Source organism: Antechinus flavipes, chromosome 4 (assembly GCF_016432865.1).
Source record: "Antechinus flavipes isolate AdamAnt ecotype Samford, QLD, Australia chromosome 4, AdamAnt_v2, whole genome shotgun sequence".
Lineage (NCBI taxonomy): Eukaryota > Metazoa > Chordata > Mammalia > Dasyuromorphia > Dasyuridae > Antechinus > Antechinus flavipes.
Window position 1 is genome coordinate 90,228,019 of NC_067401.1, and position 14,352 is coordinate 90,242,370.

The window sequence follows — 14,352 nt, forward strand, 5'->3', positions numbered from 1 at the left end:
GTCTAGAAATATTTTTATTCGAGGATATACATAGCCTTTATTTCTGGCATGGGCATAATCAGCTTCATTCGTGTCAATAAATAAAAGCAATAAAATTTCAGAATAACACTCTGCATGAAAGATTTAATCTTCTATTATATTCCCTTTAGAGGGATGAGTAACCTTGAAAGGTAGCTCTCTAGATTGTACTTTCTCCAAGATTATTATCCTCTCCTGTCCACTGACACCCCCCCCCAAAAAAAAAACCCACACATAACAATTACCAGCTTTCTCCTAATGACTTTACTTTTTTTTTTTTTTTTTTTGCTTGTGGCTCCCAGATTTACACTTTACATGTGTAAAATCTCAATAACAATGCTGAATTCTTACTCTCTCACTCATCGCAGTCACAGTCACCTCTATTTCCATAAAAGAGCATTCCTATTCTCCTTCCCCAATGCAACTATCTTAGAACACAATCCCATTATCATCTACCTTGGACAATACTAACAATCTCCAGTAGATCTTCCTGTTACTGTTCTTCCCCTTTCTCTAATAGATCTTTCATACCTATTGGTATAGTGGGGAAAGGATTGCTCTGGAATCAGGAAGATATAAATTCAAAGCCCCTAGCCTCAGAAACTTACTGGCTCTATGAGCATAGTCAAGTTGCTAAACTTCTCATTGTTTCCTCAATTACAAAATTGGGATGAAAATAGCACCTACCTTACATGGTCATTGTGAGGATCAAATGAAATATTTGAAAAGGTGCTTATTACAGTATCCAGAAAACAGTACGTACTCTGTAAAAGTTCATTCTCTCCTCTCTCTCTTTTGCCTTTGATCAAAAGCCTTCAGTGGTGTCTCTTTAGTAAAATATGCCCCCTTTATCTAGGCCTTCTATAATCTGACACTATCCTATCCTTCTGTCCTTATATCATCTAATTCCCAGACATCCTGTGGTTCTAGATAATCTGGACTATTCTCTCCATGTTCTAGAATTCCCAAGCATCCTCAACATTCTTCTATTCCATGCCTTTGTTTATTCTTTTTTCTAAACTTAGAAAACTCTCCTCCCCTCCCCCCTTTGAATTTCACACCATTCTTTAAAGGAGGACTTAAATGCTTCAAGCATAGTGAAACCTTCCTTGATCTTCCTATACTTCGGAATGCACAGTGGTGAGAAGATTCGGAGAAGATGACAGAGTACATCAGTAAATTTCAAGCTTTCCAGATTTTGCCCCCAAACAAATTTGTGCCTCAAAGCAAAGAAAGACTAATGAAAAACCAAGAAAACTTGGGGCAGAATGGAGTTCCTCCTGGTATAACCCAGGAAGATTGGAAGACTGGAAATTAAACCCAGAAGTGCAAACCCCTCCAGTCTAGATCAAAAGAAACACCAAGTGGAGATCCCTGAGGCTAACTGGGGTTGGCTGGACATTCAGCAGGAACCACAGAAACTTTTACACCTCCTGGACTGCATGCTGAGATGGGGAAGACTGAAGAAACCTTGACTGAATAGAAACATCAGGCCCAGCTGTGTTGCAGACACCTAGTCTTGGGCAAGAAGAAACCAGCACATCCCTGCAGAAACAATGGGCCAAGGACTACTGGTTGTGAGCATTTACAGGAGGGTAGAGCTTTTGGTTTCAGGTTCCAGATCAGAGGGAAGAGTTGAAGTAACACCAGAGGCACCATGTTTCCATCATACAATTAGAGGTGTTTATACTAATATTACCCATTTAAAAAATGAACCAGCAAAGAAGAAAGAACCCAAATGTAAAAACTTATGGGGAACAGGGAAGATTAGGGTTAATCTTCAGAGAAGGACACAAGTAAAAAAAAAGTTTCTCCTGCCCCAAAGAATAACATTAAATGGCTTGCTGCCCAGAGAGAATTTATAAAAGAACTCAGAATAGAATTTTAAAAATCAAATAAGAGACATTGAGGGAAAAACTAATAATAATAACAATCAAAGAAAAATAAGATTATGAAAAAAGTTAACCAACTGGAAAAGATACAGAGTCTTAAAGAAAAAAACAACTTTTTGAAAATTAGAATTGGGTAAGGAGAAGCAGCGAAGCTGTAAAAGACCAAGAAATAATAAAACAATATAGAAAAAAAATAGAACAGAATGTAAAACATCTTATAAGAAAAACAACAGATTTGGAGAACAGATGAAGAAGAGATAATATAAGAATAACTGGAGTACCTAAAAACTATGGCAAAAAAAAAAAAAAAAAAAAAAAACCTTGACAAAATAATGCAAGAAATAATCCAAGAAAATCATCCTGAAGTGATAGTTCATGTGAGCAAAGTAGAAACAAACAAACAAAAAAATTCACCAATCACCACATCAAAGAGATTCTTTGTTAAAAACACATAGGAGTATTATTTCCTAATTTTCAAACCCCAAGGCCAAAGAGGCAAGCTTGCAAGAAACAAGAAAAAAATAATTCAAATATACTGGTGCTACAATTAGCTCTAGTATATTTGGATATCCATATGCAGTACATGATTTATCAGCAGCTACAATAAAAGACCACAAGTCCAGGCGATCAAAAAAAAAAAAAAAAAAAAAACTAAACATGTGCCCCAAAACATCATATTAAGCAAAATGATCTATTAAATTGAATGAAAAAAATGGATATTCCATTTACTTACAGATTTTTGAAACTTTCAAACAAACCCAAACTCAATAAAAATTTATTATATGAGTCAACATCAAAGATCAATTTTAAGGAATTTAATATGGACAAATGGTTTGTGTTTCTTACATAGAAATGTATACCATATGTTTATGATTGACATCAGCAATTGGGTAGCTCAAAAGAAAGAATAGGACAGATTTAAGGTAAAACATCAATTATGTTATATAAAAGAGGTGCAGAGGAAGAACAGATACAAAGGGATTAGAGGGAGGAGGAAGGCTCATAGTTCTGAAAATCTACTTACATCAGGAATGGATTAAATAGATAACACTATGTATACCATGAAGGGTATAGCATCTTCCAAAATAAAGGGGCTGGGATGGATGGAGAGGGGAAGAAGACAAAGGAGAAATTCATGGGTGGGAGGAGGTCATGTAATAACAAAACAAGTTAAGGAGTAGAATTAAAGCAAAGAGTTAGCAGGGGTAGGAAAGATATGTGTGTATGTATATATCAATATGTATACATAAATATATCTTTACTTAACTATAACCTCTTTGGGGGAAGTGGAAGGGAGGAAAAAAAATAAAATTTTAAAAAAGTGCACAGTGAAGAACAAACGAATAGCCTACAAGAAAGTAGAGAACAGATAGACACTCATGAATATAATTTCTTCACTATTATGTATAGCATAGCATGTTCTATTTTGTCTTATTTTGTTTTATTTTTATTTTTCTATTCTTTTTTAAATAAAACAAAGAATTCACATAACATGTTGTTTCAACACTTTGCTATACTTAGCATTTTATATCATATATTAATACTGCATGTATATGTTTTGTGTGGCAGCTAGGTGTCATAATAGAATATCAAGGTTGCAGTTGGGAAGATTCATTTTCCTGGGTTCAGATCTAGTCTTAGATACTTACTAGCTGGGTGGCCCTGGAATAAATCACTTGTTCCTATTTGCCTCAGTTTCCCATTTGTAAGATGAACTAGGGAAGGAAATGACAAATCACTTCAGGGATCTTTGCCTGAAATCCCAAAATGCATCAGAAAGAATTGGACACCACTGAAGAAAAACAATGACAAATGTATTTATATGAAGATAATATTATAAGCTCTCTGAAGATAACACAATTAGCTAATCAATCCACAGGTATTTATTGAATGTGTTCAATGTATAAGCATTATGGAGGAAAATGAAAAAAATATGTAACATCTGTTCCTGAGAACATTGTCATTTGTATGGGAAGAAGATGTCCAAATACTGAAAAGCTAAACATTAGTAATCATTTAAGAAGGAATAGCATGGGCAAAGATGCAGAAATTGTAATATTCAAACAATGTTTAGGGAATGATAAATAGATAAATTTGTGGATCAGAGATAGTGGAGGACATGGAAAGGAAAGATGATGGATGATCTGAAGAGAAATAGAAGAGGTGACTGTGTTGTGAAGAGCCTTTTATTCCGAGCAAAAGGGTTTAGATTTTGTAATAAGTAACAAGTAAGGAACCAGTAAAAGATTCTGAGAAAATTTTTAAAAAATGGTGAGGCAGGATTTTTGCAAAACTAACTCCATCTACTTATGGGATTAATGATGCATCAGAAGAGGAACAGTGAAATTGTTGAAATCTTTTAGCGCTTTGGAGGTCAATCAATAAATTTTTAAGTGCATACGATGTGCTAGGCATTGTGCTAAGTGTGAGGGATACAAATAAGAAGATAGTTTCAGCTCTCTAAGAACTCATAATGTAAAGCAGGAAGATAACACACAAAGGGCATTTCAAAAGATGAAAGAGGAGGAAATTATGGAGATGAGGAGGAATGCAGCTAGGTGAGAATTAAAGAAATGGCTGGCCTGCGAGCCCTCCTTAGATGGTGATTTTAGATTTATTGCTCTGCCTTCCAATCAGAGGAGAAGAGGATACTAATGAAATATGAGTACCAAGGCTGAATTGTCTCCCTGGATGATGAGGATCCTGATGATGAGGATCCTGGGGGCATGACACAAAAATCCAAAGGAGTGTAGCCAATTGGAAAATGAAAAGATAGCTGGCCTGGGTGTCCTAGTTAAGTGATAAGGACATGAAATAGGCAGCTGTCTTCATTCTGTACTATCTGATAGTTGAAATGACTTTTATTTGGAGTGACTGAAAATGACATAATTAATTGTTAGAACTGCTCTGGCTCTCTAGTAAAATACCTGTGCTTGCTTTTTGTTGTTGCTGTCATTGAGTCATTTCAATTATGTCTGACTCTTCATAACCGCATTTGTGGTTTTATTGGTAAAGACACTGGAGTGGTTTCCCCATTTCCTTCTCCAACTCATTTTTCAGATGAGGAAATGGAGGCAAACAGGATTAAGTGATTTTCCCAGGGTCACATAACTAATAAATGTCTAAGGCTGATTTTGAACTTATAAGGAGTCTTCCTGACTCCAGGTCCACTATTCTATCCACTGAATCATTTAATGTTGTGTGTGTGTGTGTATGTATGTATGTATGTATGTGTATATATATATGTATATATATATATATATATATGAAAAGAGCTTTTCAAATCTGAGAGCTTTTGTAGTATAAATTCATTTTGATTTAATTAGTATTAAATATCTAGTGTATGGCTAGCACTTGACAAAAGCAGAAAAATGTCAACACAATATCACCTGTGGAAAAAATCTCAAACTAATGCAGAGTAAATACCACTTCTCCCTGGAGTCAGCAGAACTGGATTTGAAAGTAGGCTCTCATATTTATTACTAATATTATTCAAGGCACGGTAGATTGCCTCTATAAGCCTTAAGTTCTTTCTTTATAAGCTAAGTGTTTGGACCATAAAATGATTACTGAATTATTCCTTACTTTCAAAATCTATCTATGTTTCACATAAAAAAAATGATTGAAGCAATATTCACACATAATCCTAAGTTAGAGTAACTATTATAAGCATCACCCACTAGTGTAATTCCACTACCTCTTTCAGGAACATCATATGGCATTATAGATCTGAAAACACCTGTTAGGTTTCAAATACATTTGGCATCTGTTCATCTGCTTAAATGCACTAAAGACTAGACCAGTCATCAGCTCAAAAAGTAGTCATTAAAAATCATCACTAAAAGGTATGTGGGCTGCTTGACTGCCATCCAGACCTACATTCAGCACACTGGAGACCTACAGAAGGGGGAAGGGACTGGAAGCAGATTTTCTGACCAAAGCAAAAATGCTTTAATAGTATTTCTTCCAGTACTTGCTAATGATTTCACTTGCTACAATCACCAAATCCCTGTTGGATACAGAAGGATCCTGTAGTGCTGGTATCATGGGCAAGGAAAGCAGACTTTTGCTGGTTATATTGAAAATTCTGCATATATATATATATATATATATATATATATATATATATATATATATATATATATATATATATATAAATAATGACTTTTCAAACTAGGTTAGAGCATGGACTGTATTACCTACTCAGTGACCTATACAACTAACAAGGATTGTAGTCTCAATTCCAAAAACCAGAGACTAAATCTTTGTCCTTACTGTGAGAACCCTTCAATTATTATCTTTTTATTATGTTATTGCACTAAGCTTCCTGTGGTTGATTATATTTCTAAAATTTTGCAAACTAATTTATATTTTTATTTTCTATTCTATATTCCACTATTAGCCACCATCATCTTTGCTGCCCCCCAAAAGGAAAAGATTCCAATTTATTTTTTTTTAATCAACCTGTTGAAGATAAAAAGTAGATTTTAAAAAAATCATTATATACTTAGTTCTAACTTCCAGCATAAGTGAAACTATACTCTGTAATTTTGTAAAGGAATATTGACATGCAAAGCAAATTGTTTTATTTTTGTTAGTGTTGAAAATGTATTGATTTTATGACCTTTTCAAAGTCTTCTTTACCTTTAGAACAGGACATGGTTACATTATATATGAGAGAATCAAAGAACAGCGGAATTTCCAGGATCCCTAAATATCATTTAGTCCAATTCCATATTTTAAAGAGATGAAAACTAATGACCAGATAAATATAATGGTTTGCCCTAAACTATATTGCTAGTTAATTATTGAACTAGAATTCAAACCCAATTCCTTAATAAACAAGTGCTATGTTTTTTTTTTTTTTCATTTTGATACTAGTATTAATCAGCCAACTAGACAGACACAGTGAAGATAATTGAAGTTTTTTTTTTTTTCCCCCTTAAGTCAGTTCTCATTATATCTCATCCAAGTAGGAAATACAGTAGCCATTTATGAACCTGATCTTACTACTGTATAATATAGAAGCTTTTACCTGCTTTCATTCTGACATAGGCAGTTTTACCTGCCTCTTCCTCCTTAGACAATCTGGTGGCTCTTTTCCCCTCAGGCCTTACTATATTTGTGTCAAATTTTGTATGGACATCCCATATGCATAGCTCAGTGAATCTAAGAACTTTTGAAATCAAGTGATTTACCAGCCTCAATGCCTAAAGCAGGAAGGGACTCCAAGTATTATGTGGCAGAAATAGATTTGTTAAAAGGGGCTAAATAATCAAAGTTCACATCCACTAAATTCCCCACATTTTACTTGTAAGAGTATCTTTACTCTTATTCCATATGCAATTCTAAGAAGTTCTGTTGAGCACAAAACTCATTTTATAGATCTCAAATGCAATAGCTGAACAAATGATGGAAAAGGAGATAGAAAAATAAAAAAAAGAAAAAACACTACATAAAGCAGATACAAAAATCTCCACAAATGGCAATCTTAGTCCATATGCTATAGGAACAAAGAGCCCAACACAGATCAAAAGAGGAGTATGCTCATAATAATAACCTGGAGTCATCAAGCAAAGGTAAAGCTGAGTTCAGGATGTTCCTAGACAAAGAAATCTAGAAAGAATATTTCTGGAAGTTTTCCATCAAGAATTATGCATGTAAAAGCCCTCTTTGGGGATTTTAAAGTAAAAACTTCAAAAGGTAAGCATCAGTAACCTGGAAAATATGGGAAAAGATACCTCATTCCCAGATGGCTCTGGATATATGATACTTTGTGGGATATACTTTATATGTAATATATCAATGAAATCTTTCAATTTTCCATATCCAAAACAAAACCAACAATAACAACTTTCTATAACATACACAAAAACAGGTTACTATGAACTTTCTCCTAATGTTTTCTATTCAGTACAAAGAAAATAAAATCTATTCCTTTATGTAGAACTGAGGTTCAAAATAAGATGTCAATGGAAGCTCATAGATATAATGTTCACCTTGCTTTCAAAGGTGACTGGAAGTGAATTGATCCAAATGTACATACCTCAAGGGCTAGAGAAAAATCCCCCCAGGATATAAGAAGTGCACTCTTGGCCTTTGGATATTTCAGGGACAGTTATAACAAGGTAAACTGTGGGAAGGAACCAGAAGCAAAGCCTAAATAATGAGCAAATTGTCACTACCTGGAATTAAAAGACCCCTGGGTAAAGTCTGGATTCACAGTGTTATACCATGGAAGATTTTTAAAGAGAGAAAGAAATATAATAAAGGATAACCAAGTAAAACATGTTGAGAATAAAATAATAAAATAGTATATTTTTTAAAAGAAAAAGCTATGGAAAACAAAAATGGCCATCTTTTTTGCTTTTAAACTACAGTGGTTAAAAGGTAACTGTCTACATACATACACAAAGGGTGTCTTACAAAGTAGATAGAGTATTAGGCGTCAAATAAGGAAAACCTGGATTCAACCAGATTTCTGTCACTATAAAGTTTTGTGACTCCATGCAAGTCACAATTTCTTTATCTTAAGCAGTAGCCTGTAGTTCAACTACTAGGTCATAGTCAAGTTATGATTTGCTTTTGTAGTGAATCTTTCAATGCTTGGGGTTCTCCATACTGACAAAAATCCCAGATTTTTTTGTGCAATTGCATATATGTATATATGTGTATATGTATGTATATACGTATATGTACATGCACAGGTTTTACATATATTGTTACATATTTTAATTAGTTGAAGAAAATATGATAAAGACCAAGCAACCAAGACTATTTTGAAAATAATGTATGCCATAACCATATATCATGTCCCCAATGTTTTCATTGCAAGACAAAACAAAAGAGTCAAAATTTTCTAAGCCAAATCATCTTTATGAAGATGATATACTGCTCTAGCTACTTCTGATACTAACTAGCCATTTGTTTCAAAATTCCCAAGATTCAAATAAAATCTTGACTGCTAAAAGAGAACTGAAGAAAATGTATCTTTAACAGCTAATATGATATAATGCATTGAGGCTTGCAGAATACTCTACATATGCTTTTTCATATGATTCTCACAACAACCATATAAGGTAGGTGCTATCATTCACACATTTTACCAGTGAAATTTGCCCAACTTTTGCAAAGTCTTATCAATGGCAGAGTAAGACAGGGGATGAACACATTGAGAAATATAAATGATACAAGAACAAAAATAGTCATCAAATGTTAAAAAAAGAGACCAATTTATCACCAATAAATGTGTTTTTCCAGTAATGAATGTGAGTGGGTATGTGTATATGTGTGTGTGTGTGTGTGTGTGTGTGTGTGTGTGTAACAGATAACACTAACTCAAATAACTTCCAAGTCTTTGTAACTACAGAGATAGTCATCACTGTTTTCAGTGACTTAATCAGTATTAACACAGGGAAGATTTGTCTTTCAACTTTTATATTGCATTGTAAAAATATGTTATTACAGATGTGTGGTTCAGTATTTGATTTTTCATCAATAAGACTTTCAGTTATTTGCATGAAATTCACAAGGACTAAAAAATGAGTGAGACTTGGGGCAGCTAGGTGGCACAGTGGATAGAGGGTAGCCTTGAAGTCGGGAGGATCTGAGTTCAAATATGACCTCAGACATTTAATACTTCCTATCTGTGTGACTCTGGGCAAGTCACTTAACCTCAATTGCCATAGCAAAAAAAAAAAAAAAAAAGATGAAATGAATGACTAATTTCTTTAATTTCTTTAACCCTCTTTATACTAATATTATAATTAAATTTTATTAAAAAATTGAAAAATTCCAAATTTATTAATATTTTTCTTAAATAACTTGTGTTAAGAAATTAAGAGAGAAAAATGAGAAAGGGAATCATATGAACAAATAGAATATGCTATTCTTAACTGCAAAATGTGTAGTCTTTATTCTCTCTACTAATACTGATTATAACCTATAATTTATTAGATCCCAAAGAGATGTCTGAGTCACTGTGAAGTTAAGTAACTTGCTTACAGTCACATACTAAGTGTCAGACTGGATCTGAACTCATCTTTCTGACCCTGAGTATGGCATTCCATCTACCACTCCATGACATCTCTCCTTATAATCACAGGAACAATAACATAAATAATGAGTAAATTTAAGCAATGGAAGCAAGTTATTCAGATCTATACCTTTGGATTACCCATCAGAGTATCAGAGAAAAGAATAACAGGAAGCTTTCCTCATACAAATTATTTCAGCATGCACAAACATTTATTTTAAAATTTTACTTTTATTGGGTTTTTATCTCCCTAGACTTAATTTTCAAACTTCCTCTCTCCCTCCACTATGAATAACTATTTATTAATTTACTTTCCATTCATTAGTTATAAGGAAACTTCACAAAAGGCTTCTAGTATACATGTGTCTGCCTGACAATTTACTAAAGAATTCTGAAAGTAAGGTTTCTGGACCTAAAGCCTCTGATTTAAGTATACAGAAGATAATTCACTTAATTGGCTCACCATTTATTGCAATACATTGATCCTCTAACAGTGATATGTGTGTACGTATCTGTAAAAAAAAAAAAAAAAAAAAAAAAAAAAAAAAAAAGCTCCAAAAAGAATAGCAAAGTACTTCAGTGTTTTGACATGCACTTTAGAGTACACTCTGTATTGGCTCATCCATAAAACCAATTACACTGATTATTCTTTTTGGAATTGATATATTTGTATCAATACATTATAAAAATTCTATTTAAATGTTCTGGAGGAGCAAATTCCTATAAGACTGAGGCTACCATAAAAAGGAGATTAATTGGAATGATCATGGAGAGGATATGATTATTATGGGCCAAAGAGATATATGAAGGCATCACAGAGCTGGATCTAGAAAGATACTTAGAATTTAGAGAGGAGAGGAAGGAAAACAGGGAAAAGTATATCAAGTAAGAAAGAATGGTATAATAAAGCTGTAGAAGTAGGAAAGTTATTTTGAACAGAGTTCAACTTCAGAGAATTACCAAAAAAAAAAAAATAATAATTATAATAAAATAAAACTAAAGGATGTTTTATGTCCCTATGTTAGCTATTAGTTTTTTGATGTAATCTTTATAAAGTGTGTCTTTCAGCCATTCAAGTTCATCATTTTTCTCTGTCACTGAAGAGAACATGATAGGAAGAAAAGTAAGGGTTCTTGCAATGGTTAATTTTGATCATATGTATGACAGGACTAATTTTCTTCCTCTCTATTATTGCAGTAAATTCAATCCAGTAAAGATTTATTAAGTCCCTACTATGTACAAGTCACTGTAATAGTTTTTGGAGAGGGAAAAAAAATGGCAATTCTTACCCTCAAGGAGATTATAATCAGATGGAAAGGGGAGACACATAAACCTACAAAAATAAATACATAATATGGAGCATAAGATAAATAGGTACAACACAGTTAATCGAAGTGCTGTATTTAGAAGAGGAGGAAATGAGAGTAAGAGATTGAGAAAATATGCAATCTGTCAAATACATTCAAGATCATGTGATATTGCTGACCAAGTAGGGCACAAGAAGACTTCACCTACTGGTTGGAATGAAGACAGCAGGAAGAATTAAAAAAAAAAAATCACCACAAATTTAGCATAGTTTTTTTTGTTTGTTTGTTTGTTTTTTGTTTTTTTTTTTTTTTTTTAAGTGGGATAAGAAGAGAAAATGATTTGGATGGCAGTACTAGGGCCTCAAGAAACAGTGGAAGCCTGAGAAAAAGGTAGAAGCTAACTCACCTGTGAATACATTCTGGAAGCCCTCTGTGGCAGCCTGTACTCCTGAGGACTTTCTGGACAGAGTTGGGGGGATTCCATCAGCTCCTTCCTGGGCTGCCCCACATTCAAGCAAGTCTGCTGAGCCACCCGCTCTGGGCTCCCTCCTCTCCACCTCCTCTGTCCAGTCAGCAGAGCGGCTCAGTCCCCCAACCAGGCTGCTGCTGCCTGTCTTGTGCTTCTTGACCTGGGCATCAGTAGAGGCCAAAGCAGCCTTCTGACTCCGGCTCAGAGAAGGCTCCAGCCTTCTCACGAAACGGGGGCTTTGGCTAGGGGACTGAGAAGGTGAGTGGTTGGGTGAACTAAGTTGTCTAGTGGTGGTCTTGATGTAACAAGGATTAATTAGTGGGTAAGGCTTGAAGCAGCGGGGACTAGGGACAGGACTGTCCATTTGGGGAGGCGTTAGACATACCCCTGACACTTCAACCTCCTCCTCTCCTACCTCATTGGGAGTCTCCTGGGTGCCTTTGTCCCAGTCCTCCCCAGGAGAGCCTCTGGGAGCATCCTCAAATGCATCATCTTCATCATCATCTGTGTCTCCTGCTCCCCCAGCAGATGGTACAGTTGCAGTGTCCCCCTGCCCTGATTCTGGGAAGGGAAAAGCAGTAGAGAGAGAGTCTGTAGCTGATGGCAGAGTAGCCACGGGGGTAGCGACCTCCCAATCCACACCACTAGGGGGTGATGGCTTTTCCTGCACTGGAAGCTCAGGGGCCAAACTGTCCGGGAGGTCAGAGAGGGCAGATAAAGCTTGCTCTGTGTCTGGACTCCCGGGTGCTTCCCCTGACTTACTGACAGGCCCCAGTAGAAAATGGTCCAGGCCAAGGAAAGCCCCCGGTTGAAGAGAAGCAGAGTCCAGGGGCACTGAAATGTCCCCGGAGCTGACCATACCACCCTGGTGCTGCTGCTGCTGTTGCTGTTGCTGCTGCTGCTGGAGCCGAATTGCTTGCTGAATGTCTGAGAGCAAGTCCTCCTGCTCTGTGGCCGAATGAAAGCTATAGATGTCTGTATCTGAGCCTGAACTGGTCCTCTGTCCATCTTGCGCCCCAGGGGCTGCTTCCAAATCCCCTTCTATGGCAGATTGAACCCCAATCCCTGCAGGCCCTACTGCACTTGGACGGCTGACTTCGAAGGGGTCTGCACCCTCTGTATCTGACAGGCCCACTTCATCAGCAGACAGGCTGAGGTCAGGGGTCTTGGTGACCAAGGAGTGAGCGCTGTCCAGCTCCCCTGTTTGCAGGGCCTGGGAGTCCAGCACATCTTCCCGCGAACCAACGCTCCCCTTTCCCTTAGATAGGTTTTTCCTGATCCGCAGGTTGTAAAAAACCGAGGCTCTAGAGTCTGACTTGCTCTTCTTCTTGCCAGGCTCTCCAGTGCCACCTCCCCCTCCTCCCTTTCCATGTTTGCCCAGAGCCTTCTTGCCTCCGCTCCCCTTCTTGGTTCCTTCAGCATCCCTGGGCCCGACAGCATCCTCCCCACCACCGCCACCACCTCCCCCTCCTTCAAGGGAGGCATCACCTGCGCTCCTCTTCAGTTTGCCATCCTGGTTCCCCATGTTGCAATCCCGCTGCAATGCCGCCCTGCCCGCAGTCAGGCCATCCCACAGATTTTCATTCCCCGGCTGGGTCTGGGGGAGACTCCTGGGGAAGCCAGGCCGATGTGCAAACTGCCCAGCAGGAAAGGAAATGCGCTCTTGTTTGGCCCCTCTTCCATCTGCCGGAGCCGCTGCTTTGCATAATGAGAGGCGGCTCCTGCTGCTGTGGCTGCTGCTGCTGCTGCAGCTTGGACTAGGATGGGCTCGAACATGCTCAGTGCAGCACTCCCCACCGCAGACAGCTCCTTCCAATGGCTGCTCCTGACGCAGCTGCTGCTTAGGCTGCGCTCTGGGTGGCTCGCCGCCACCCCCTTTTCCTCTCTTTTGCCCGGCTAGGAAAGGGAGCTCAAGTAAGGTTGCCTGCATCCCAGGGATTTTCACCTTCAATTTATGAATCGGATTCATTGTCTCTGCTCTAAGAGCTTGTCAACTGAAAGATCCTATGTCAAAATATAAAAAGTCCAAAGACCTGTCAGAAAAAAAAAAAAAAGAAAAGAAAAGAAAAGAAAAAAGAAAGTTAAAAACAAAAAGTTTAGAGGAAGAATGAGGGGGATGCCTCCTGCAGGGAGAGACAAACTGAAATTTCTATGAAGCACAAAGTTACTGCCACTTAGGTCCTTTTCCCCTCAAGGCTAGATCTGCTACTTTTAGAGACATGAATATCAACATTTTTTTTTTTGAATGAATGAATGTAGTGTCTTTAATAATTGAGTATCTAGTTGAACATATGGCTAAGAAACTACACTTTAGGCTCCATTTTCTTCATGATCATTGCAGTCTCTATTGGTCAGGACAAAAACATTTTCCTTTACAAAAAAATGATTTTTTAATAGGGAATTTACAAAGGAAAAGAGTAAAATAAGGAAAGTGAATGATTCCTGGGGTAAGGTGTTAATTAAAATGTTAATCTTCAAAATTCCATGTGTTTACTGTTTAAATCAGGCAACATTTGTATTCAAGGAGAGTTCATATGCTATAATTCCCAAGAGGTTAAACTCATCAATATTAAACACCTCACCATTGTCTCCTTCTATAAGGACCCTTGGCAAGAAACAAATTAAATCCAA

At 36.8% G+C, this 14,352-nt stretch overlaps 1 protein-coding gene across 2 annotated transcripts in view; it reads right to left on the reverse strand.

Moving 5' to 3' along the window:
• The window catches only part of FMN2 (formin 2), a 446,111-nt gene extending 432,421 nt beyond the window's left edge, over positions 1–13,690 (reverse strand). For both annotated transcript variants that reach the window (XM_051993530.1, XM_051993529.1), the window contains exon 1: positions 11,659–13,690. In XM_051993530.1, the coding sequence (XP_051849490.1) occupies positions 11,659–13,690 (2,032 nt within the window). The remainder of the gene's footprint in view (positions 1–11,658) is intronic.
• Between the last annotated feature and the right edge of the window lie 662 nt (positions 13,691–14,352).